General features: G+C 38.1%; 1 protein-coding gene across 7 annotated transcripts in view; it reads left to right on the forward strand.

Moving 5' to 3' along the window:
* NFIB (nuclear factor I B) overlaps positions 1–26,417 on the forward strand; it is a 241,917-nt gene that overhangs the window by 117,005 nt on the left and 98,495 nt on the right. For all 7 annotated transcript variants that reach the window (XM_047830459.1, XM_047830462.1, XM_047830461.1 and 4 more), the window contains exon 3: positions 17,173–17,226. In XM_047830459.1, the coding sequence (XP_047686415.1) occupies positions 17,173–17,226 (54 nt within the window). The remainder of the gene's footprint in view (positions 1–17,172; positions 17,227–26,417) is intronic.

The raw sequence follows: 26,417 nt of genomic DNA on the forward strand, positions 1-26,417 counted from the left end.
GGTGGAGGGCTGTTGGCTCCCCAAGTGTCGGGTGTGCTAGTGTTGGGGGGGGCGCAGGAATGGCAGCGTTCTCACCCTTGAAGAGGAACCCCCTTCCACTAACTAGCAGCTGAAAACTCAGAAATGTCCCCAATTTTATCAGACTTTGCCTTCTTACAGGAAAAATGAGAATTTAGACAGAACACAAGTACGTGGGGTTTTAAAGCTCTCTCTCTGATTTTCAAAGTTCTAGAGTGAGTTCGTATTCCTTGCCTGTAACTCAAATAAATGAAGCGATCTCCCACTTCTCATCCATCCTTCTCATCCATCCTCCCTGTCCCTCCCCTGGGAAGAGTAATGGCCTTGAGAATTCATCTCACCATCGGTGCACCTCTTGTGGTGTCTTAATGCTTAATGAATGTTAAGCTGAGAACGAATCCAGGTAAACAGGTGGACAGAAAGTAAAAGTTCAACCAACACGAACCCATGTGTAAATTAATACCGAAAGGAAACGTCCATCTTTTAGGAGCACTTTTAACATGGTGAATGGACTGAAGAGATACGTGTTGTTCCCTACCAATCGATTGCATTATATCAGCTAATTCCAGTTTTGATCATTGCTGGATGATATTAATAGAGAGCATTCAGTTGTTGCTTTATTATGGTTAATGTAGTTTTTAAAGGAAGATTTAAAAACAATTTTCTCAAGCCCCCCTTCCTTTTTCTTTCAAATGGCCCCCCTGGATTCCAGGGCTCTCTTTTCTCCCCCTTTGTGCTGTCTATTGTATTTTGGTGTTCACAGCGTGACATACACATCCATAATGCCACAAAAGATTCCAGCCCAGTGAAAAGAAAGCGGAGCGGTGTCGTCATTTTAAAAACACACGGGTCACGTTGAATGAGATCCTAATATGAGGAGGAAGCTTTGGCTGGAATCTAGATGGGGTACCCTAACTTTTGTACTCAAGTTGTGTGTGGAACCCTGACTTCATTGTACTCACAGATATTGACATCGGGTAAACAAACCTAAACGAAGAGAATGATGCAGCAGCCTGGTGAAAGTCTTCCCACTGGTAGTTTATATTTTCAAGCAAAAAATGGAAATTATCATTTTGGTGGGGACCTTATTTCTCTGTATCATATCCTTTCAAAATTAACTAGATTTTAATCCCATCTTCCCTTCCTTGAAGTATTCATACCCTAGATGTAGCTTATATATCCTTGAGTTCCTTAGAATGCGGATTTTTTTTGCTAAAAATATCTAATATTTTGTCAACAAGATGTAGAATGACAAGCATAATTTTCTCGTAAAGAACTTTTGTTCTTCTTCTCCTGTTTTTTTTTTTTTTTTTAGTTTATTTTTTGAGAGAGAGAGAGAGAGAGAGAGAGCGCAGGGTTGGGGGGCAGAGAGAGAGAGGGAGAGAGAGATTCCCAAGCGGAGAGCCTGATGCAGGGCTCAAACTCACGAACTGTGAGATCATGACCTGAGCCAAAATCAAGAGTCGGATGCTGAACTGACTGAGCCACCCCAGCGCCCCAAAGAGCTTTTGCTCTTAATTTCATTTCTTAAACCGTGTCACAGGCAGAAGGGCCGTGACCCTCTGGCAGGTGACAGAGCTATGTAAGTTGGCAAGGGACACAGTAACATCCAGCCTTGCCGTCTTTATTAGCTGGCTTCGCTTCTGCCTGTGTCAGTCACACCCAAAGTCCTTCACCTCTTCCAGCAGTTGAATGGTCCTATGAAGTCAATTAATGGTTGCAGTCAGTTCTTGGGCAGAAAGACACCGTAATTTGTACTTTCTGTACCTGCCTTGGCACTCTCAGGCCAACATGCCAAGGCTTAAGTGGGCCAAGGAGAATACAGTTTCCTTCTGGGCCAGGCATAGCACACGATGAGGAGGTCCAGGGATGTCACACTTTAAGATTTAACCTTTTGGGGCAGGGATGGGTGAAGAAAGCTGGGTTGAGGTAGTACAGCCCACCTCCAATATTAAAAGCATTTGCTTATAGACTATTTCCATGATATTTTGCAGCATTTACTCTGCTGTGCCGTTTGTAAGTGGATGGAGGTTTTGTGTTTGTTGGCTTCCAACCAGATCTTCCAAATACATTGTTTGAAGGTGGAGATTAGTAATCCTTTGCTCTATCAGCTTGTTTTTAGGAGGGTGCCTCTTTAAACCAATTCCTGGGCCGGTTATGTCTGTCATAATTTCAGTTATCTATTTAGTATAATGCAAACAATTCAGTTGTATTTGTTTTATCTTGGCTTTAACTTAGTTATGTATTCCTATGTGATGGTTTGTAAATCACAGAAACTACACATAGAGTACATTGAAAGAACTGGTGATATTTTCTTATGTCCTTTTTTGGGCTGTAACTTATAATTACAGTTTAAGTTTAGAATAACGTGTGCACAGGGGCGCCTGGGTGGGTCAGTCAGTTGTGTCCAACTCTTGATCTCAGCTCGGGTCTTGATCTCGAGGTTGCTAGTTTGAGCCCCTGCATTGGGCTCCACATTGGATGTGAAGCCTACTTGAAAAAAATTGAATAATATGTGCACAGCAAAAAACAGGTGAAAATTTAGAATCACTTTGTATCTGGCATTATGCTTCCTGCCCATCACCCCCATTACCAGAGACACTCAAGGGCCGTTTCTATCTTGTGGTGTCAGCATTATTCCTATGGTTTTTAATGCCTGAGCAGCATGTCTTCCATCATATTCTGGAGGTTATCTTTCGGTTTAATCCATTGCACTATCATTTTCTCCTTGGAGATAAGAGGGAAGGGAGGGAAAAATGCCAAAAGTGGAAATTCTGGCTAGACTTGATTCATGATCACTTTATGCCTATGTAGACTATGCCCCATTTTCTTTTTTCAATTAATATTTATTAAATTAAATTTACATAGACATAGATTTCAGACTCAGGTATAAATATTTTAACGAACAGTGGTTTTATTTTTTTTAATTTATTTTTTTTTCAACGTTTTATTTATTTTTGAGACAGAGAGAGACAGAGCATGAACGGGGGAGGGGCAGAGAGAGAGGGAGACACAGAATCGGAAACAGGCTCCAGGCGCTGAGCCATCAGCCCAGAGCCTGACGCGGGGCTCGAACTCACGGACCGCGAGATCGTGACCTGGCTGAAGTTGGACGCTTAACCGACTGCGCCACCCAGGCGCCCCCGAACAGTGGTTTTTAGTTGGTATTACAAACTAAGACAATCATGTTTAAAAGACATGAAAGTAAGAGCACCTGGGTGGCTCAGTCGGTTAAGCATCCAACTCTTGGTTTTGGCTCAGGCCATGATCTCACAATTCATGGGATGGAGCCTCATGTTGGGCTCTGTGCTGACAGAGGAGAGCCTGTTTGGGATTCTTTCTCTCCCTCTCTCTGCCTGTCTTCCACACAACATGCAAACCCCTGCGCTTTCTCCTTCTCTCTCTCAAAATGAAGAAATAAACATTTTTAAGACAAGACATGAAAATAAAACTTGGAGGCCTGGGTGGGAGAGTTCAAAATGATTGAAGAAAATGCAGTGCAATGCTGATAGCTGAGTGTGCCCACTTACCACCAGAGTCATCTGTTAAAGTTCATCAGAAAAAAAAAATGACATTGAATAGATGCCATATGTTTTCCTTGATGACACTTCTGTCTAATGGGGCTGTTATCTAGGACACGGTAAAACATCAAGTATATTCCGTATTATTTGCATTTGTGATTATAAAGTTTGGTACTGGGAGTTCATATGCTTCCTTATGCATATGAACATCAATATTTTTATGCTGTCTCCTATTTGTGGAGTATTCTAGTAAAGCATCATAAATTATACAGTTCTGATAGAAGAAAATACTTTTGACTGTTCTTACTTAATGCATTTGCCTATGAGAAAATGCTGGATGTCAAGTGAGGTCTTGTGAATGATTTCTTAGAGAAAACAGTAATGTTGAAATTATTTTTCTTTTCAAGTATGTATTAGTCTTATGTTGATATATATTGGTGTATATTTAAGACCAGTTTTTGATTATCCCTACATGGTATTGTTAGCTATTCAGACAACTGATGGGCAATTCAAAGTTGTGTGTGTCATGAGTTGTAAATAAATGTATAATGTCCTATGAAAATAATCAGACTCAATTGGTCCAGTCAAGGAGCAGACATTCATGTTTGTAGAAAAATCATTTACACAAGAAAAAACCCAGGTATCATATATATTGTTGGATGGAGAGACTAACTATGAGATGGTAAAAAGAAAAGACAGTAAACCTGGGTGGGTGGTGACAAGTGTTTAGAGCTTGGTGTCGAAAATCTAAGTAATTTGTCTGTTTTTTTTTTTTTAACTTGATTATCTTTATATTTCAGTATCCTACATTACAAAAGACTTTGGTGAGATATAAGAGTTCATGCTTGGTACTAAATGGTGGCAGTGCCTTTTCACTTTTTTTATGAGAATCATAACAACTACTTGAAATCTGTTAATACTCTAGATGGTATTATATTTAGTCTGTCTAATACTGTTAATTGTATTACCTGACATTTATTTTAGAGTGATGACTATGTGAAATTTCAACAAGCACATATATCTGTCAAGGTCCAGAGAAATAGAATTCCTACCAGAGAGTCCAATAGAAAGATTTTTATGAGGGCAGAGCCAGGGGGCAGTTACAATATTGCTAGAACAGGTGAGACGCCAAATGGGCAGTGAGGTGCCAAATGGGCAGTGAGGCAACCCAGACGTTAGCATAAGCAGGAGCTCACTACCTCAACCAGGGTGAGGGGTAAAAGCAGAAGGTGGTGTTACCAGAGTCCTTGAGCCACAGCTGTCCTAGGGGGGGAGTGGGGACCACAGACAGAGAGACCCATCCAGTGGAAACCAGAACAAAGGATTCCTAGCCACCACCTGGAGACACCTGTCAAGGCAGAGGGAAGAAATACTTTCCCTCTCCTTTCTTCTTGCCCTCCAATTTCCCAGACTCCCACCAGTGTTTCCCATTGGTTGAACCTAGCCCAAATCCGGTTGTTAGCAGAGCTGGGAAATGTAGTTTGCAGGAACAGAGGGAGGGATGGCTCTGAGCACAAGTTACCAGTACCCGGCAATTCTGGTTTTTGAGGTGGCGTGGAGAGGTGGCATTGAGGTAAGGTTCAAAGCATTCATTTTATGGGAGAGATTGTGTTTGCATGACATTCTCCAAAGGCTCATTCTCCTAGTTTTTCTTACTGGCATTGAGTTACCAATTTATTTTTTTATCCTACTAGGAAATTTAGTTTGTGATTTTTCATGATGGCATATTGTTAGATACCTTTGAAAATTTCCCATGAATAATTTTTTTTTTGGTTAATTTTCAAATGTTAACATACTTTAAATGTCAGGAAGAATTTTTCTTCTCTGATTAGAACAAATCTTTAAAACCAAAAACAACAGGTGACAGGCTCCATCATTCTATTGGCAGTTAGCTCTGTCAAGGAATTAGAGATGACCTTGCCTCCCCTTTTCCATGTTTTGGAGGTACTGAGAGAGTTCGACTGTCCTTGTAATCAAGCACGGTCTCCAGCTTGGAAACAATGCTTGTGGTTTCTTGGTTCTTTTGTGATTTCTTTGGAGGCTCGCTATGCAGCATAGTTTGTTTTTTGATTGGAATGCAATGCCAGTTTTGAAATCGCATCATAATAATCAATTTGGAAAATTGAACATTAGCCATGGGTAATGTGTGTGCAGTAAAAATAATCTTCACGAGCATAGGAGATGAGCTTGCAGTAAAAAACTTGAAGTTGGTCTGCGTTAAAGTTTTGTCACATCTGGAAGGCATTTGATGTATAAAATTACATAGGTTTGATACCATTCAGGGTTAAGACATATGGATGGAACATTATGCAGAAACTGGTTCTTTTTCATACTCTTTAGACTTAGCTTAGAGATTTTTTAATCATAAGGAGTCCATTTGAATCTCTATTAAAGATAAACGGAGCAAAATGACAAAATGGAAGGAATTTTGAGCACACGGTACATGGCTTTGCACCCCCGTAGTCTCTGTTCCCTTCCGTAAAATGGATACAGCAAGCGACATATGTCTCATCATTTTTTTCTCATTTCCCGAATAACCATAGTAATGAACAGTGGATTCCATGGTAGGCTTCTATTATAGCAGGGTCTTTATTATTCTTGGTTAACATTACCTGTATTTTTCACTTTCCTTTTACAATGGCATTTGAAAGAACAATGCCACGTAGGATTATAACAAATCTTCATATCTGTCTTGGGTTCTAAACTTCTCAGAGTTCTTTGAAACTATTCCACTTATTCGAATAACCTTGACCTTCCCTTAGAAAAAAGATAGAATCACGTTAGCTGGGAGTTTTCGGTTTGTTTGTATTTGTATCAGTGAAATTGAGTTTCACTCCTCTCAGGCACAATTTTAATTTGCAGGGGGAAGTTGCTCTCTCCTCATTCGTTTCCTCATTGTATCCTTTTTCGAAAATGTTCATTCGCATGATGTATTGTTCAAGTAGTCTTATTCCTGGTAAATTAGCTTTTGTCCTGAAAATATGGGGACAGAACTTCTTTGAACCACTTATCAAGGAACTGTTAGGACATTTAATGCCAATCTCAGCCACATCAGCAAGCTTCCTGTTTCATCAAGTGACTTCTCTGACTTTTTTTCCTTCCAATTTTATGATAAAGCTATTTTATAAACAAAAGCAGTACTGAATGTCTGACAAACAAATCTGCCTTATTATGGTAGGAAGTAAGTATATTATTTTTGTCTTACTCTATTGTCCTGCTAATGATCGTGCACCATTGGATTCAACACATACATTTATTTGTATATGAATATGGCATCATGGACTTAAAGAGCCATGATTTAATAATAAAGCAAAGGCTACTCATTCATCATAAATAACCAACACGGTATGTAAAAAGCTCACTCAGTGTCTTTTCTCTAAGCTTATATAATGATTTAAACATAAACATTTTAACGATTTGGTAAAGTATCTTTTCACCTGGCATAATGGAGAAATGTGTGCAAGGAAAAATTTCCTTTTTAGGAGCTCCCGCTTAGGATCAAATGAGCACCTTTCAAACAAGAATAATGACTTTTGAGTCATTGATTGAACCAATTGCTAAGTTTGTATTTGTGGAGAGGTTCTTTAAAAGTAGAATATGTTGGGATGCCCGGGTGCCGGTTAAGCGTCCGACTTCGGCTCGGGTCATGATCTTGCGGTTCATGGGTTCGAGCCCCACGTCGGGTTCTGCGTTGACAGCATGGAGCCTGCTTGGGATTCTCTCTCCCTCTCTCTCCCTGCCCTGTCCCTACGTACGCTCCCTATCTCTCTCAAAAATAAACATTAAAAAAATAAAAAATAAAAGAATATGTGTAGACAATCATCAGGCAAGTAATAGTTATGATTGGCATTACTGGCAATTAATTATAATTTGAGGAAGATGAAAAACATCTTGAGTTATAGCAGCCGTCAAGGTCTTGTCCACTGTAAAATAATGGTTGTTTATTCAACAGATGTTGGTTGAGCATCTACTAACATGCCAGGAATTATACTAAGCAGTGAATAAGATGTGCATGTATCTTGACCCCATGAATTTGATAACATAACAGAAGGGTTGGACACTATTCTATTCCTTTAAAATTTCCTGTGATGTTAGTGTTTTTAAAGGGAAGTATAGAGTGAAAACAGAGGAGGACCAATTAGGTGGGATGCTTTGGGTAGGAGTGAAAGTAAGAAATTAAACCTTAAAGTATATTTAAAAAAATACGTTAGCCTTGCTCCACAAACACTTGGGCATATTTTCACTGTTGCATGAAGTTATTTTTCCCCCCTCTTATTTCTGCTGTAAATGACTAAGGCTAAAAAACTCTCTCCTTTTTTGTGTCCAGTTTTAAATGATTGGGCAACATGAAAACTGATTCAGGCGTGAGTGGTTTGCTCAGGGTCAGAGCACAAGTGGTTGGCAGTTACTGAATGGGACCCAGGATTTCTGACTCTCCAGACAGTTTTGAGAAAACACATCCTGATCCCCAAAAAGAAAAATCGCCAATGAAATATTAGAAAGGCTTGTATCTGGTTTTAATCTAGATGTACTATATTATATTAAGTTTTGGAGAAATACATGAAACGACATAGCACAAAAGGGCCATGTGTCCACAGCACTGTGGCGTATGTAGGATTTAGACTAATCCATGAAGACCCCAGGACAAAATAAAACAAGATAAGTAAGTCACTGTGTCAAGCAGTATAACAAGTACTATTCAGGGCTTTGGAGGTATGAGAGCATTTATTTTTCTCTGCTTTCCTTTTAAGAGAAAAATCTAAGACTAATATGATCATAAACATTGCATTTGGTTTATATTGAAATTCTGCATTGATTTTTCAATTTGCCTCCATAATTATGTTCTTGAGTCTGATGACATTCTGGTTTTCATTTTCAGGTTCATATTTCACCAACATTCTCTTTGCACTACATACCTTACTATAAAATGCAGGTTTCTTGGTTTCCAAGAAAAAAAAAAAAGTGCATTACATAGAATAGCTGAAATCTACAATGTCTCCCAGATGGGAAAGACAGAACATACATCTCATCTTTTCCTACTGGATCTGGCTGGGCTTTGGAAAGTACTTCATCGTTTTCATGTGGCAAAGCGTATTGGCCAGTTGTTCCTTAAAGTACGCAGTGGCGAGTTCATCTAATATTATGAGATATGGGCAGCATTTATGAAAGATTATAAATCTTACAACTCTCTTCAGAAACTTAAAATACAGCTGGAGATGTTTTGCTTCCAACAAACATGCAATCTTCACAAAATTGGAAAAGAAATGTTTTGCATAAATAATATCTTGGTTTATTCCTCTCTAGTGCAAGAACAATTTTTTTTTTTTTAGTCAAAATGATGCCATAAAACTCCTCCCTCCACTACACTAACACCCTTGCTCTGTATTTATATTTTCCTGGTGCATTAAAAAAATTTTTTTTAAGTATGCCAGATTGCTTTGCCTTGTTTTTAAAGATAGAAAACTGGATTTGCTCCCAGGGACTCTTTCCCTAACTAGGCCAGTTTAAAAACTAAACAAGGATTGAGTCAGTTAATTAATTTAAATGAGATTACAAATCAAAAACATATTACGCAATCTTGATTTAATTACCACATTTTATTTACTTAATTGAAAACACACTGTAGAAACTTAGCAATCCTGACAATGATCAGTATGGTATCTTTGCGTTCTATAGGCTGAAGGCTTCGAGGGCAAGAAGTGTAGACGATCCTGGTTGTGACCTTTGGTTCACTCAATCCCTGGATCAGTAAAGAGTCATTGAACTTAATCTTAGGCCAGAAAGGTCAGATACGATTATCCCTGCTTTCATTTGTGAGGTTTTGGTGCTAGTTAATGAAGCAGTGCAAACCTCTGGTCAGAGATATTGGCAGGTTTAACACTTTTTGTGCAGGGGTATTTGTATCCAAACTGGTCAATAGTCTCCTCCTGTGAACAGGTTTAATTTGCTCGCATCTGGTCATGTGATTTTTTTTTTTTTTTTCTAAAATTTCAGTGGCCTCTGTCTTTCGGCTAATTCCTTGTGGACAAATTTTGGTCCTGAGCCCAAATAAATCCTTAGTTTAATCCTTGAGATATGGTTCTTTAAACCTAATCACCCTGCTAAGCAAAAATGTGGCTCTTAAAAAGAAAGTTTAAAAATGGAGCTAGTGGAATGTGTAGGAATAAGGATAGAGGATATATTACATATCTCCTCTCTTGTTTTGTATTTTCTTTGGTTAAGTTAATTTCTCTGTAAGGACGTTCAGCATAGCAACCTCTTTTAAAACGATGAGCTTTGTTATATTGAACACATAGTTAAAAATCTGTGTTAACCAATAGAAAGGAAGGTCTGAAAGTATGGGCCTTTCGATGGGACATAATATAGATTACAAAGCATGATTTAAGAATATATAGAAAGCCACGTTTCCTGAATATTATTTTGATTCTGCCAGACGTATTCAGAGAGGTTTGATTTCTCTTCCCACTCAGGACTGGGTTTAGACCAGGGGGTACAGATTCGGCAAGAGCATTTCAAGGACTCCATTAACAAAATGCCAGAATTCATGCTTTCCGTGGGTTAACCAAGTTTTGCAGTGAAGTGGATGCCATATAATGGGATGTCCTATTGAGAAGAGAAGAGAGGCAGAAGCAGAAAGACAAGGGAGAGCAGGAGAGACAGAAAATGGGCAGGCATTTCCCTACACATTTACATGCTTATGAGCTACAAGGAAAGCACTTAGTTTTCCTATGTTCTCTGTGTGTGTGTGTGTGTGTGTGTGTATGTGTGTGTTATTCTAATAGACATTTAATAGAGGAAAAAGAAAATTTTATTAAACTATAGTTGTGTGTGTGTGTGTGTGTGTGTGTGTGTGTGTGTGTGATTCTAATAGACATTTAATAGAGGAAAAAGAAAATTTTATCAAATTATAGTTTTGTGTCACCCCAATTGATAAAACAGTCCTCCATTTAAACTGAAGCTGTATCGTGTTTTAACCGTGCTGGAGAAAAAGATGGCGAATTATGGCATCAGAATTGCAATTATATAAAGCAAAGTCACTGTAAAATCTGGGGAAGCAGTCATTGCAGAAAGCAGAGTTGCAAGAGTGAGGCAGTGAGGCATAAGCCTTGAGGCAGAAGAAGCTAGAAGAGGGTGAAGGAGGTTTGCCCTACGAGAATAGTTTTCTCCTCCTCCCCTTTAAAAAGGTGCCTAGTTTTGTCTTATTTTCTTATGTCCCTGTTATAAAATGCATGCATCTGTATCCCTTCCCTCAGGGTTTTGCTTGTTCCTTACATCTTGACTTTTCTCTTTCGTAAGTGATTTTTTTCTGGCATGCTGTGTATTTGATTTGTAAAAATATACTATTTTCGTGTGTTGGTAATTAATGTTTAGGAGAGAAAGAAGGGGACCATTCTAAGTCTTTAAAAAAAATCTCGTGGTATTCTTTAGTTGACAATGGGCTATTTCTTTACCTGCTTAAAGCAAAAAGAATATGACAAAGGGGCCTTTATCGCATGATGACTAATTTTAGTTCTAGCAAGAGGCTATCTGTAGGTTAACAGGTTACGATGTGGGTTTCATTTACTCTTCTGATATCCCTTGATATAAAAGCCATATTGTTATAGAATCATAGAATTTTAGAGCTAGAAAGGACCTGACAAGTTACCTTGTTCCATCCATTCTTTGCCCCAAAACGACTGTAAATTCAACTCCCGCCTCCCAAATTTGGTTTTCCTGTTGATAGTGCAGTCGTGGTGTCAGAGACGAAAATGAATTCCTGAAATGCGTTTCATCCGGGGGTAGAAAGAGAGCTAATATATAAAGGTCATTAAAGGCTTCGGGGCTTGCTTCCTGGACCCTCACCAAACATTTCTTCCCTTTGTAGGAGAGCACCAAAAATTACTTTCTCACTCAAAATAGTGTCTCTTGCCTACCCCTCCCATTTCCAAATACTCCTTCAGAACTGAGCCTTAACATCGGGCCAGGAGACCTGGTCCCGGGGAATTGTATACCTAACCCTCCTCCGCCTTTTTTTTTTTTTTTGCCACAAAGGTTATATCTATTTGACTTCTACTGTATGTTTCTGCCCTGAGGGACGTGCCTAGTCTTTCTTCTTTGCACACTTCATAGTTTACACGCCTGTTGTTTTTTGCTCATTTGGTTTACTCAGCCAAATGTCAGGCCGTACATCATTGTATCAAAGATTAGGGCTGTAGGGCTAAGTAGGTCAGCATCCAGGCCTTCATGTATTTTAGAATCTAAAAGGGATGTCCTCAATATGGAGGACTTGGGGGAGGAAAAAAAGGGGGGGGTGGAAGGTGAAGGCTTGGAGGCACCCAGTGTAAGTGACACATGGGGGGAGCAGAAGGCCAAAAGAGGACTGAGGGGTTGGTAAGGACCAGAAGGTACCTGGAATGGCCTACTGAAACATTTGGAGAGTTTCCCGTGAGTATTTGGAGTACCTGTAAAGGTTTTAGCTGTGAAGTAGCTTAATCAGTTTGGGGTTTTAAAGAGATCACCTTGGTAGTAGAATAAGGTACTAGAAAGATATGAGATCCGATCTGTTCATCTTTGAAGACCCTGCCCATGAGGTCCCTCCCCTCTGATATCTTCTATGACACACCCTCGCTCATCCTTCCTAGGAAGAACCAACTGTTTGCTGATCTTGATATATATTCGTTAATAATACCTATCATGGTGTATTATATTTTATTTGTACATTGTTTCCTCTTTGGGAAGAGTCTGAGCTCTCGAAAGCGTACAATATGTGTGCTTCTTGTTGGAACAGTATTTTAAAGGGCATTATTATACATTAAATGGAAATTTAATAAGCGTGTATTGAGAACTTACTATATCCCAGACATCAGCAGCTGGACTACCAAAGGTGTCCCATGAATCTGAATCACATCTGATTGATGCTTACAGTAGTGACCTTCAAAAAATTTTCAGTTTTGATGATCTGCCCCGATCAGGTAATTGGGCTCATCAACCTCAGAAAGTTAGTACTCAATAACAAACATGGAACAGGTTATTATTTGTTTATTATCTTATATATTTAACAAACCTTTTATTGGCCTTCCAGTGGATTATTAGTAAAACTTGAGATTTAGAGTTGTCCAATCTTTTGAAAGCATCAATTAGTGTATAGATTTTAATTATGTCTAACTTAGAATAGCTAAGGGTTTTTTAAATTTATGAAAAAGATTTTGAATGTATTGGTAAATGGTGGGAAGGAGGAGGGAAGTTAGGGGTAAGGTAAAGTTCCCAGAAACATTTAATCTGCTGAAAGATCCCTTGGCTGTGCATGATTTTAAGATTGTATAATACCCACTCAAGGGGTAGTGTGTCTGAATGGGTGGCCCATGGAGAGAACATATGTTTCAAGAGTTGCCATGTAACTTTGGACAAATCATTTAGGTCACTTACATATCCCAGGATCTTCCTTAAAATTGGGCCATTAGGGAAACTGGCCCCTGTTTAGGTAAAGTTTAGATAGTAGAAGAACCATAAAAGGCTGACTGCTTTTTAAAAGGGAATGGAACAAAAGAATGGAAGAAAAGTTGGAAAGGGTCATTTGGAGATGTGAACCTTTTCTTATTTCTGGGGGAGGAGGAATGGATTGAGTTTATAAAGTAATTTAGGGGATGCCTGTGTAGCTCAGTCACTTGGGAGTCCATCCGACTGTTGATTTCGGGCCGGGTCATGATCTCATGGTCCATGGGATCAAGCCCCGCATTGGGCTCTGCACTGACAGTGTGGAGCCTGTTTGGGATTCTCTCTCTCTCCCTCTCTGCCTCTCCCCCCTCACCAATAATTAAATGGACTTAAAAAGAAAGTAGTGATCTAGAAATGGATTCATTAACTATTTTCTTCCAAGGAGAAGATATATGTTTATTTATACTTTTAAAACATAGAGAATGGGCTAAAAGAGATTTTTGTAAGTATGTAATACAAACTATTTCAGTTGTACATTATGTCCGGTGAAGTCAGAAAGAGACAAAGAAACGTAGAAGGTCTAGATTAAGATCAAGGAAGAGAAAATAAAATGTGGAGGGTATGATGGAGGACTGGTTTAGGTCTCCTGCCTGCAAGGTCCGTTCCCCTCTCTTGTTTTCCACTGCATCCAAATTGATCCTGGATTCAAGACCCAATGTGCTGGGCAACTTACAGCCCCTATTCTTACCAGTCTTGCTCTCCAAAGACTTCAGTCTTCTGGAAGGCAGTCTTCATCAGGTGGCTGGTATTTACTGCCTTTTGAGTGTGACAGCTCCTGAGAGTCTTGTGATGGTAGTGCCTTCCTCTCTTGAGAAGAGAGGGGGGCTATAGCATTGACATGGGAATTTTCAGTGGGCACACACTCTTGTGGGATTGAGCCCCACATCAGTCTCTGTGCTGATGGTGTGGAGCCTGCTTGAGATTCTCTCTCTCGCTTTCTGTCTGTCTCCCCACCCCAGCTCATCCTCTCTTTCTCTCTCTCAAAATTAAAAAAAAAAAGGAATATTAATCATTTTTTTTTAATGTGACCTCTGTGTTTACTATCTTTCATTTACTGATTGTATAGAATGTGCCTGGCCAGGGCTTGATGGTTTATATAATAAAAGCTTTGCAACAGCTCTATGAGGTAGATAGTACAACAGTTTTAAATATCAGGCCCACAGGGCTCTAAGAGTGAAGTAATTTTGCACAAAAATCCCACTACTAGTGAGGAACAGAACTAGAATTCATAATAACATATTAAGAACACACACACACACACACACACACACACACACACACACAGAGGACTTGATGATGGAGGTGGTTGAGTAAAACCTTTGGGTGTAGAGTAATGTGACCTGGGTGGTGAATTGGAAGGGTTTTAGATGTGGTCTGAATAATTCCTTCTCTGAAGCTAACCACAATAACAGTTCTTTTTGGTTTCTCTGCCAACTGTGACTTTCTGGTTATTTCCTTTTCCAGCAGTTGGAATTAAGTGACCAGTATAAGGTGCCGTGAGAGTTAAGAGTAGATTATAGCCTTAGAATTTACAGTCTGAAAAGTAAATGTTCACTGGCTCACTCCCTGAGGGGCCCTCTTCTATGTTTTGGGATCCAGTATATGCTATTTTCCTTCATGAGAAGGCACAGACTTTGGAATATGAGGGAAAATCTTCCATTGTGTGCCAGTAAATGCCAAATCATTTTAGAAAGTGGAATTCTTATGAAAAGCAAGTGTGTGACTCAAATTTAGTGTCTTCTTCAGTTTTCCCTCAAATACTTGTGGTTTTTTTTAGTAATAATATTATTTTCAAATGAAGAAGTTGGTGTGCATTTGTTGGAAATGGGGGAAAGGGTAATTTGCAGCAGAAAAGAATAGGGTTTTCCAAGTGGGATGTTGTGGTAAAAGGGGTTGCCATTGTTCTAGCTGAATACTTTCTTGGGAGTAGAAGAGACCTTCATTCTTTAATTGACCTAAGTTTTAGTAGCCAGATGTTGGGAAAGAGTTTTGTGGTGCCATTTTGAAATTGATTTAAGGAAACATGCGAAGGCTCACAGAGAGTCGACAACTCCTGTTCCCTGAGGACAACCTCAACTGACCTCATGTTGTGTCATCAGGAAGGTGGCATTAGCCACCTTGAGGGATGCATGTTTAGACCTCCATAAACGTGAAGTCATTTTAGAAGGAAAAAGAAAATACGAAGAATCTCTGGTCAGTGGGTATGTTAATAATAATAAGTAGGAACTTCTCAAAATGTTAGAGTCACTTGAGAAATTAAACTGGAATGTACTATCGATATTGAAGGACATTTGTCAGAAGAACTCAAGGCAGAAATAGCTGAAGCCGTAGGAAAATAATGTCATTTATCATTTTTATGTAACTATCATACTCCATGCCTGGAAACTGGCCAATATCATACCATCTTTTATAGGAATGTAGAAAGAGAAAGATTGATCTTCGAAGTTATAAGTCACTGAGTCTTGCCTCCCTTCCAGAAAAAGCCATAGTATTCATGAGAGATTAGAGACAAGCATTGTAGAGAATACCCAACTCTGTGCCTGTCAGCAGGAGACACTAGCTGAAACTCAGACTGCAGGAGTAACCCTTACCAGTTTCTTTACTTCCCTTTTGGGAAATCAGAAATGAATTGGAAGATAATGTGGGAATCCGTAAATATATTTGCTAAGATTTCACGAAACCTATCCTAGGGGAAAAAAAAAAAAGAGATGAAGGAAAATGGATGAAGAGGTAGACTTCTGATCTCAGCATTAAATCTGGTGAACAGGCATGAGGCAAAGCACAAAAATAAATCACCAAGTTTTATACGGTAAGAAGCTAACAGGATGCCCTTGCATTTAGTAATAGAAGCAGCAATTGCTATATGTTAATCGCTTACACGGAAGAGCAGAATAACCCTGCTGAAAAAAACCAAACAAAACAGTGTAAGATTTTTCTGCTTAAACGAGACTGGATTCCTATCTTGGCTTAGGTACCATGGCAGGATTTCAGGGAAGAGACTTATCTAGGGCCACCTATCAAATTTTGTGGGCATGCACTATCCAGTTCAAAACTGCCTTCTCTAGGCAGGCAAGCAAGGCGGCTGAATCTGAGCCTGTCATTCCTCTGGCATTTACCGAAAGCCCAGTGCATTCACAGCCACGAGCAGCACCCCCGCACACTGAGGGAGACACAAAAGGAGTAGACAGAATCTCTGCTTCTGCCTTGGAGCATGCAATTTAGTTGGGGAGACAAAACTTAAATACTAGAACCAATAAAGGAAGATTACAAAGCAACCTGCAAGTAAGTGTATAATAACATGGGGCCAAATGACACAGATAAATGCAGAGGGGACACGGAGGAAAGAGGAGTGAGCAAAACACAACAGTGTTAGATTAGCTAGGAAGGGCGTGTTGCCTAACTGTAGTATTGCCTCCACGTTGCTTTCCCTACAGAAAGCATCAATGGAGAATAACGTGGGATAGGAAATTCAGATATACTACATTGATCTTTTTCTCCTTATCTGCAGAGTCTGTCTATCACAGATGGAAATTAAATTGATCCAACAATTTGCTCTCCACAAAGCTCTGTTAGTTTCTACCTAGTAATTTATGCTTTTCTTGGGTGTTTGCAAATCGATTGCTATTATGGGATGCAGGCAAATCTGGGCCTGGATCCAGTAGGTTGGGAGATTATGGGAGTGGATATGTGTGTATGCACATGAAATCCTGGAAAAACAGACTCTCGTTTCTATCTATTATACTCATGGAATAAAAACATTTTCAGGTTCTTAAAAGCATGTTTAATTACACTCAGGTTGCATTTTTAGGGAATGTATCTGCTTTAGTTCATATTGCTACTGACAGGCCCAACCTTCAAACCACCTTCAGGGGCTTTGTGGTCAGACCTTTTGTTTCCAGAAAGCCTTGCTCCGTCCTGAGAAGATGATAGGTCTCTACTCACCCCCCCCCCCCCCCCCGTTTGACATAGAAATATGTATGGACATTCATCTAGCTTGATAAATAAAATGTTACCGCTGAAAGGCTTGGGAAAGTATACTTTATTTCAACACTCAGCTTCATTGTTGGGCCTTAAATTTTTTCTTTAAAGTCCGTTTGAGGATTGTGAAATTCTTTCAAAACAAATTAAAAAGAAAACATTTTCTGTGATTTCTTTACAGATTCTGGACAATCAGGAAGTCCAAGCCACAATGATCCTGCCAAGAATCCTCCAGGTAAATATGTGTTCCAGGACGTTTGCAATCTAACATTGTTGGAGAACAAAGGTACCACTGTATTGATAAACACCCCATCACTGGTCAGCTGCCTCTTTTGTTCTGGTAGGCAGGTATGATCAGGATGCGAGGTGATTCTGTTTGGGCCCTTCACAGTGGCGGATACTTCTATACGAGCGTCATCAGTCTTAACCGAATCACCGTTTTAATTTTTGTTGGTGTTTCTGGAAAAATGAACATGCACGTATTTTAGTTGTGCATTGTTCAGGTGCTAAACGTCATTGCTGCTTAAAAAGCCAAAAAACCCTCTTAGTCATCCTTTTAAAATGCACCAGAAAAAGTAAAAATTTCCATACTCTTATTATAGTTTATCAACCGTCATTACTTTAAAAGGAGGGGTGCGGTCGTGGTTGGGTATGTTTTCAGGGAAGGGTTTTTTTGCGAACGAGTTTTTCTTCCATAAGGTTTTTATTGGATTCCAAGAATCAGGGAATAATGAAAGTCGGACTTTTCCTTTAGTATAATACATGCCAAATACCCTCTTTATTTTCAGAAGTTGTTCCAGATCTGAAAATGGGCTTTTATAACTTGGCTCTCTTCATAGTTTTGTTGTTCCTAAATCTGAACGTACAGAATTTGACATTGATTTGGGAGAGGTTTGTTTTTTTTTTTTCCTCAGGACGTAAAACTTGTCAAAGCAGGGTTTCTAATATTTCGTTATCGTAAGGATTTTGATTATATCTGTAACTTTGGTAAAAGAGTGCTCTAGGAATAACAAAAACAAAACAAAACAAACAAAACAATCCACACTCACCACACGTGCCCTCTACTTCCCAAAATAATCTCATCTGTTTTTTTTTTTCCATTGAAAATAAACCAAAACGTTTATGAAAGGTAATAATAAAAGTTTCCTCAGGGAGAATTAGTGTCAGGTCCTTAATTATTCGATCTCCCTTGTCCTAATGCTTTGCTAATATGAGGTGGAAAAACCTGAAGAATCCCCAACGTGTAAGAAAATATGTCAGGCCAGTCTTGTTTTAAAATGATGTTGGAAAGATACAGTAGGTAAATACGCAAGGAAAAGTGTGAGGTCCAAACAATATATTTTTTATTTCTGAGTCTTGCCTGTACTTTGTTCTTTATTTTTATCTTAGAAAAAATATATTTTTCCAACTACATCTTAACCTGTGTGGTATTATACAATACCTTACTGTTGGACAGAAATGACATATAATTCAAAGGTAAAAAAGCCCTAATTAAATATAAGTTGAAAAATGTACCCTAAGTTGAATTTTCTCCACTTTTTAAAGTCAGAATCCTTCAAAATTCCTACAGATCAATAACAAAACAGGCAAAAATCACAACAGTTTTAAATGTAATTTCCAGTTAAATGTATTATTTTATTTTTTTGGGTTGGTGGGAGATTAGAACCAAAAAGGCAGACTATTTTGAATCTAATAAATTTTGTCAGAAATTTTCTGAAGTTGAGAAAATTTCATTAGCTTATAATGTCTTTAACTCGCCTAAAATTTCTTCTTCTTTTCAGCTGAGTAATATTTTCTCTGCATCGCATGATAACCCAAAGTGAATTGTGTCCAAACATTTTGTAAAAGCTTCCTCACTCATTTTATAAAGAATGGGGTGGGGGAGGGTTAATAGAAGAAAAGTGGCTAAGTAATGTAAGTCAGTCAGACTAAACAAAGGATATGTTCTTTGCATTTGAAATTGATAAAGCTGTTATTGTTTGAAATCCATTTTTGAACATGTACACAAAGAATTACCCTCACTTAAAAATGTTCTGTACTTAAGCTACGTTCTGCACTTAAGCTGAATAGTTGTTGAATTGTTATATAATGTCAGAATTTGATTTTTCAATATTTGTCAAGAAGCTCGGTTAAATTTTTTTTTTGCTACCTTCAGCATAGCACATCTCTTAAATCATCTGTTTGCATATAATATGACAAACAGAAGTAATCAAGGTAGGACACCTCTAATTTTTTTTCCCTGTTAAATTTTCTTTGGAAATCAAACCTTTTTGAGAACGATGTCTTAAAATTGGGATGTTGTAGATCATACTATGATTAGTTGGATGTTGTATATACTTAAATGGCACGTCAATTACCGGTTTCTCAGGTAGAATATAATAAAACATATATGATACCCAAATAAAATAAAATAAAATTTGATTTTTCTTTAATGATTCGGAAACATTCCATCATTTTAACATACATTGTGTATCATTGTATTAGGCACCTGATCACAGAGATTATTATGGAATCTGGTTTGAGGAAAGTAAGAGTTTGTTCTGGAATGCCTTGAAATAAATGAAGCCACTAGGAATATAGAATGGTTTCTAATCTGAAATGTGAAAAACCTGAACTTATTAAGGTTTTGTTTTCAGTCAATTAGGATAAACTATACATATTATTGAAAGCTCTTTTCATTAAGTATAAGCATGTTTGGTATTTTAGAGCCTAATTTATCTTTAGGAGGCTTTTTCTTTGGCTGAAATGTGAAATCTGCAAAGTTTCAGACGCAGGATCTCAAAAAGGCACAATGCATTCATGGGAAAATTCAGTCTATGACCATAAACAATGAAACAATCACTTTGCTGCTTGTGTTGTTATAACAAAGAGAAGCTAGCTAAACTTTGGAAAAAGGTCTCTTTGAGGGCTAACACTTCTCCTACAACCGGTCGTTTTACTGGGGGGGGGGGGGGTGGGTGTCAGCCATGCGGCGGCCACCATCTCCTTCTCAACAGCTTGGGAAGAGATGGTGAAAATTCAAGTCCTTTTGGAGGTGGAAGCTCTGTGAAATCTGTTCCCCACGGGAGACGTGAAGGTGGAATCCCAATCAGTCATGCATGTGTCTGCGCACAAATCGAACCCCCCCTCTAGCTTGGCTTTTCTCCAGCATCAGACATGACTGTCTGACACGGAGACCACTTCCCTGCTGATTCAGAAGAACTTCTGAAGGGTGACCTTGAAGCTCTTCAAACTAGTCTGGATGTCTTCATATAGGCCTTTAATTTTTTAACTTGTGCTTCTTGTTTGGGTTTAGAACTTAGTGAGCAAACTGAGCATAAGCAAACAAAAGCAGCACATTTTTGGAAGGAGGGATATTTGATATTTGTTATTTTTAAAAGCATATTTGCAGGGGCTTATTTTTATTACTTAAACATTAAATTAAAAAAAATTTTTTTAACGTTTATTTATTTTTGAGACAGAGAGAGACAGAGCATGAATGGGGGAGGGGCAGAGAGAGAGGGAGACACAGAATGGGAAGCAGGCTCCAGGCTCTGAGCCATCAGCCCAGAGCCCGACGCGGGGCTCGAACTCACAGACCGGGAGATCGTGACCTGAGCCGAAGTCGGCCGCTTAACCGACTGAGCCACCCAGGCGCCCCTAAATTTTTTTTTAATGTTTATTTTTGAGACAGAGAGAGAGACAGACAGAGTGTGAGTGGGTGAGGGGCAGAGAGACAGGGAGACACAGAATCTGCAGCAGGTTCCAGGCTCCCAGCTGTCAGCACAGAGCCCAACGCAGGGCTCGAACCCATGCACCGTGAGATCGTGTCTTGAGCCAAGGAAGGACACTTAACCTACCGAGCCACTATTTTTTTTACTTTAAAAAGCCGTTAAGCAGTTTATTGCATTTCCGTATACTATCTGTGGTTTAGTATTTTGTTTTTATTCTTCGTTACATGGTGGGATGGGCACCATAATCTTTTCAGGGCTAAGGTGCTCTAAAGTTCTGGTGGTGTCCAAGGATGTGACATTGTTATTTTAGTCAAGAAGCACTAGACCACTTATTTATTTATTTATTTTTTTGTGATACACATTTTCTTTGTTTATGATGGGGTCGGAAGTAATATGTTTATATTTAGTTACTTCTTTTTGAACATTAAATTAATCCCTTCTAAGCCACAGAACTCTGCATCTTCTTTCAACTATAGCAAATAACTGTTTGGCCCAAAGGAGAGTAAACCACTAATTTAGGGACTTAGACGCTGTCCTAATTTTGTTTGTGATAATTAAAATCTCCATTGTCACTTTCACGAAATATGTGATTGAATGGCTATCTTTTGAAATTAGCTTTGACTTAACCCTGTTGTTCTGTGTCTTAATATTCCCTGAGCTTCGATCTTTTAGATACCCCAATCTCAGTCACTTGCCTAATGCCCGAATAGTTAATAGCCAAGAAAAACAAGGCAATCTGGAAATTGGATTTTGCCTCTAAGTCAGCTAGTCGCTGACACCTCATTTTGGAATTTAGGAAGTCTGTAGTTATGTGGGGAGCTAGCTCTCTCTTGGCTGGAAATACAACAAAGAAATACTGGATCTTAGGGCCATTTTTGCAAATACTACGATGAAAACTTACGAAGCGCTCTAAGTATCATTAACCAGAGCCTTCTCAACTGGAATGACATGGCCTTATGTTACTTTTCTTTTTTGAACATCTTATAGGGTGCTTGTGCTATTTTGTCTGTTGATTGTCTGCATGTACTCTGGCCAAACCTCTGGAAATCATTAGGATCATATATTGGGTGAATGTCAAATAAACTACTTTATATCCTCTCTGGAACAAGGATGGAACTAGATAAACAATTGAATACATTAAACAAGGAGTATCTATTAACTATAGCAATATTCTCATCTGACATTTAAGAAATTCTTTATTATGTATATAAATATAAATAAATATATAATATAATATAATATAAATTCAATTAATTTGAAATGTAGAAATAAATCTATATAATAAATATATTCCACATATCAGAGAGAGCATATGGTATCTTTTACTGTCTGATTTCTTTCACTTAGGATAATGCCCTTGAGATCCATGTTTTTGCAATTGGCAAGATTACCTACTTTTTTATGGTTGAATAATATTTCATATATATATTCCATATATATATATACATATATATGTGTGTATATATATATATATATATATATATATATATATACACGCACACACACACCACATATTCTTTATCCATTAATCCATAGATGGAAACTTAAGTTATTTTCACATTTTGGTTATTGTAAGTAATGCTGCAGTGAACATGGGGATATATCTTTTTGAATTATTGTTTTCGTTTTTGAAAATAAAAACCCAGAAGTGGAATTGCTGATCATGTAGAGTTATATTTTTAGTTTTTTGAGGAGTGTCCATACTTTTTTCCATAGCGATTGCACCGATTTACATTCCCACTAACAGTGCAGTGGGCTCCCTTTTCTCCATAGTCTTGCCTACACTTGTTATTTCTAGTCTTTTGGGTAATATCCATTCTAACAGGTGTGAGGTAATAAATATCTCATTTATTGAGGTTTTGATTTGTATTGTCCTGATTATTAATAATGTAGAGTGTAGAGTATTTATTCATGTACCTGTTGGCCATCTGTGGGTCTTTTTTGGAAAATGTCTATTTAGGTCCTCTGCTCATTTTTTAAATCAGAATTTTTTTTTTTTTTTTTTGCTCTTGAGTTGTATGAATTCTTCATATATTTTGGATATTAGCTGCTTATCACATATATGATTTGCAAATATTTCTCCTGATTAATATGTTGCATTTTTTTTTCTGTTAATGGTCTTTTTTCCTATACAGAAACTTTTTTGACTGATGTAATCCCTCTTGTCTATTTTTGCTTTTATTGCTTTTGCTTTTGGTGTCAGATTCAAAAAATCATTGCCAAGACTGATGTCAGAGAGCTTACTGCCTATGTTTTCTTCTAAAAGTTTTACAGTTTCAAGCATTACATTCAAGTCTTTATTTTGAGTTAGTTTTGTGTGTACAGAAGAAATAGTGGTCCAGTTTCATTCTTTTGCATGTGATGGTGCAATTGTCCCAACACTGTTTATTGGAAAGACTGTCCTTTCCCCATTGTATATTCTTGGCTCCTTTGTCATAAATGAACTGAGTGTATATGTAGGAGTTTATTTCTAGGCTCTCTGTTCTGTTCCATTGATCAGTGCGTGTGATTTTGTACCAATACCACACTTTTTTTTTTTTTAAGTTTATTTATTTTTGAGACAGAGAGAGACAGAGCATGAACGGGGGAGGGGCAGAGAGAGAGGGAGACACAGAATCGGAAGCAGGCTCCAGGCTCCGAGCCATCATCCCAGAGCCCGACGCGGGGCTGGAACTCATGGACCGCGAGATCGTGATCTGAGCTGAAGTCGGACCCTTAACCGACTGAGCCACCCAGGCGCCCCGACACACTTTTTATTACTATAGCTTTATAATACAGTTTGAAGTCAAGGAGTGTGATGCCTCTAGCTTCGTTCTTTCTCAAGATTGTTTTCGCTTTTTGGAATCTTTTATGGTTCCATACAACTCTTCGGACTGCTTGTTCTATTTCTGTGAAAATTGCCTCTGGAATTTTGATAGTGATTGCATTGAATCTGTAGATTCCTTTGGGTAGTATGAACATGTTAACAATATGAATTCTTCCAGTCTGTGAGCATGGAATATTTTGCCATTCATTTTTACTTCATCTATGTCTTTCATTGATGTCTTTTAGTTTCCAATATACAGGTCTTTCACCTCCTTGGTTAAATATATTCCTAGGTATTTTAATTATTTTGGATGCAATTGTAAATGGGATGTTTTCTTAATTTCTCTTTCTGATAGTTCACTATTAATATGTGGAAATGCAACAGACTTTGAGTATTGGTGTTTTATCCTGCAACTTTACCAAATTTGTTTGTTCTAACAGGTTTTTTTTTTTTTTAGGTTTGTTTATTTATTTATTTATTTACTTTTAATTTTTTTTTCAACGTTTATTTATTTTTGGGACAGAGAGAGACAGAGCATGAACGGGGGAGGGGCAGAGAGAGAGGGAGACACAGAATCGGAAACAGGCTCCAGGCTCCGAGCCGTCAGCCCAGAGCCTGACGCGGGGCTCGAACTCACGGACCGCGAGATCGTGACCTGGCTGAAGTCGGACGCTTAACCGACTGCGCCACCCAGGCGCCCCTGTTTATTTATCTTTAGAGAGAGAGGCAGAGAGAGGGAGAGACAGAATCCCAAGTGGGGCTTGAACTCATGAACCGTGAGATCATGACCTGAGCCGAGATCATGAATTGGACACTTAACTGACTGAGCCACCCACGTGTCCCTGTCCTAACAGTTTTCTGATGGTCTTTAGGATTTTCAATATATAATATCAAGTTATCTGCAAATAGTGACAGTTTTATTTTATTATTTTTTTTTTTCCAATTTGGATACCTTTTATTTCTTTTACTTGCCTAATTGCTCTGGCGAGGACTTCCAGTACTATGAGTATTATGTTAAATAAAAGTAGTAGAGTGGGCATCCTTGTCTAGCTCCTGATCTTAGAGGAAGAGCTTTCAACTTTTCACCATCAAGTATGATATTATCTGTGCACTTGTCATATATGGCCTTTATTATTTTGAGGTATGTTCCCTCTGCACCTATTTTGTTGAAAGTTTTTACCATAAACAGACATTGAATTTTGTCAAATGCTTTTTCTGCATCTATTGAAGTGATTATATAATTTTTAACCTTCATTTTGTTAAAGTGGTGTATCACATTGATTTGCAGATGTTGAACCATCCCTGCATCGCTGGGATAAATCCCACTTGATCATGGTAATGATCTTTTTAATGTAGGGTTGAATTTGGTTTGCTAATATTTTGTTGAGGATTTTGCATCTATGTTCATAGAAATATTTCTTTTCTTCTGGCATCCTTTTCTGGTTTTGGTCTCAGGGTAAAGCTGGCCTCATAAAATGAGTTTGGAGGAGTTCCCTTGTCTTTTATTTGTTTGAGAGGGATTGTGTTAGGGTTTTTTTTTTTTTTTTTTTTTTGGCGGGGGGACTGGCAGAATTCTGCTGGGAAGCTGTCTATATAGATGTTTGTTTGTTGGGAGGTTTTTGATTACTTATTCTGTCTCCTTACTAGTAATTGATATGTTCAGATTTTCCGTTTCATCGTGGTTCAGTCTTGGTAGGTTGTATGTTTCTAGGAATTTATCCATTGTTTCTAGGTTATTCAGTGTGTTAGCGTGTAATTTTTCGTAGTAGTCTCTTAAGATCCTTTTTATTTGCACCATCAGTTGTTTCATTTATTTCTGCTCTCATCTTTGTTATTTCCTTCCTTCTGCTAACTTTGGACTTTGTTCTCCTTTTTTTCTAGTTCTTAAGGTATAAAGTTAGCTTGTTCATTTGAGACATTTCTTGTTTCTTGAGGTGGGCATTTATCACTATGAACTTCCCTTACAGAACTGCTTTTGCTGCACCCCATAAATTTGGTGTGTTTCATTTCCATTTTCATTTGCCTCAGCGTATTTTTTGATTTCTCTTTTCATGTCCTCTTTGATCCATTATAGTGTATATTAAGTGTATATAAGCATATGCTGATCTTGCATTTAAGAAATTCTCTAAATAATAAAAATTTTGCAGTTGATCTCTCCCCAACTCCATTTTATAGGTACTGAGATTAAAGTCGACCGAGGGTTGGCATGAAATTAATGAAAACCAACCAAATAATTATCGATAAAGCTAGCTCAGCTCTGTAGCTGTAGTTATCATCTGTTGGAATCAGTAGGGCCCATATGTGCTTGACTTCTCACTGATGTCTCCAGAACTTAGAATTTGGGACAAACTTTACTCTCTAATAGTTACAGAAGTAATATAACATTTTTCTTTTTGCATGTGAAGGCACATACGTTTTTCATAGGCCCTGAAGGAGCTCATAAAGCATGTTTTGTCTTAGAATATGATGTTCAAAGTCAAAGAAAAGAAAATTTACTTGATTTTTTAAAAAAATCATAGCCTATTTACTCCTCAGTAAGTTCAGACCCACCCATTCTCATGTTCTCATTTTATTGTATCCATAAGAATCAAGCATTTTTTTTAATAGAGAAAAAGGCACGATTTCATGAAATTTAGAAGTAATTTTAAACTTTGGTATTAGACAATATACAACAGAATATAAACAGGCCTTCTATTCATGGAAGTATAAATAGAAATACAGTGGAAGGATGGTTAACTGTGGTAAGGCTTGACATCGTAGGTAGACCTTTAATGTAATTTTAGAATGAGGTCTTGTACAAGTCAGTGCAAAAATAAAAGGATTTTTTTTTGTAACAGATTTTGTTTCAGAGATGTTTTTCCTTTTTATCCTCTAATTTTTTTTTCAAGATATCACATTCAGTAAAGT

The sequence above is a fragment of the Prionailurus viverrinus genome, chromosome D4 (genome assembly GCF_022837055.1).
Source record: "Prionailurus viverrinus isolate Anna chromosome D4, UM_Priviv_1.0, whole genome shotgun sequence".
In the NCBI taxonomy this organism is placed as follows: Eukaryota; Metazoa; Chordata; class Mammalia; order Carnivora; family Felidae; genus Prionailurus; species Prionailurus viverrinus.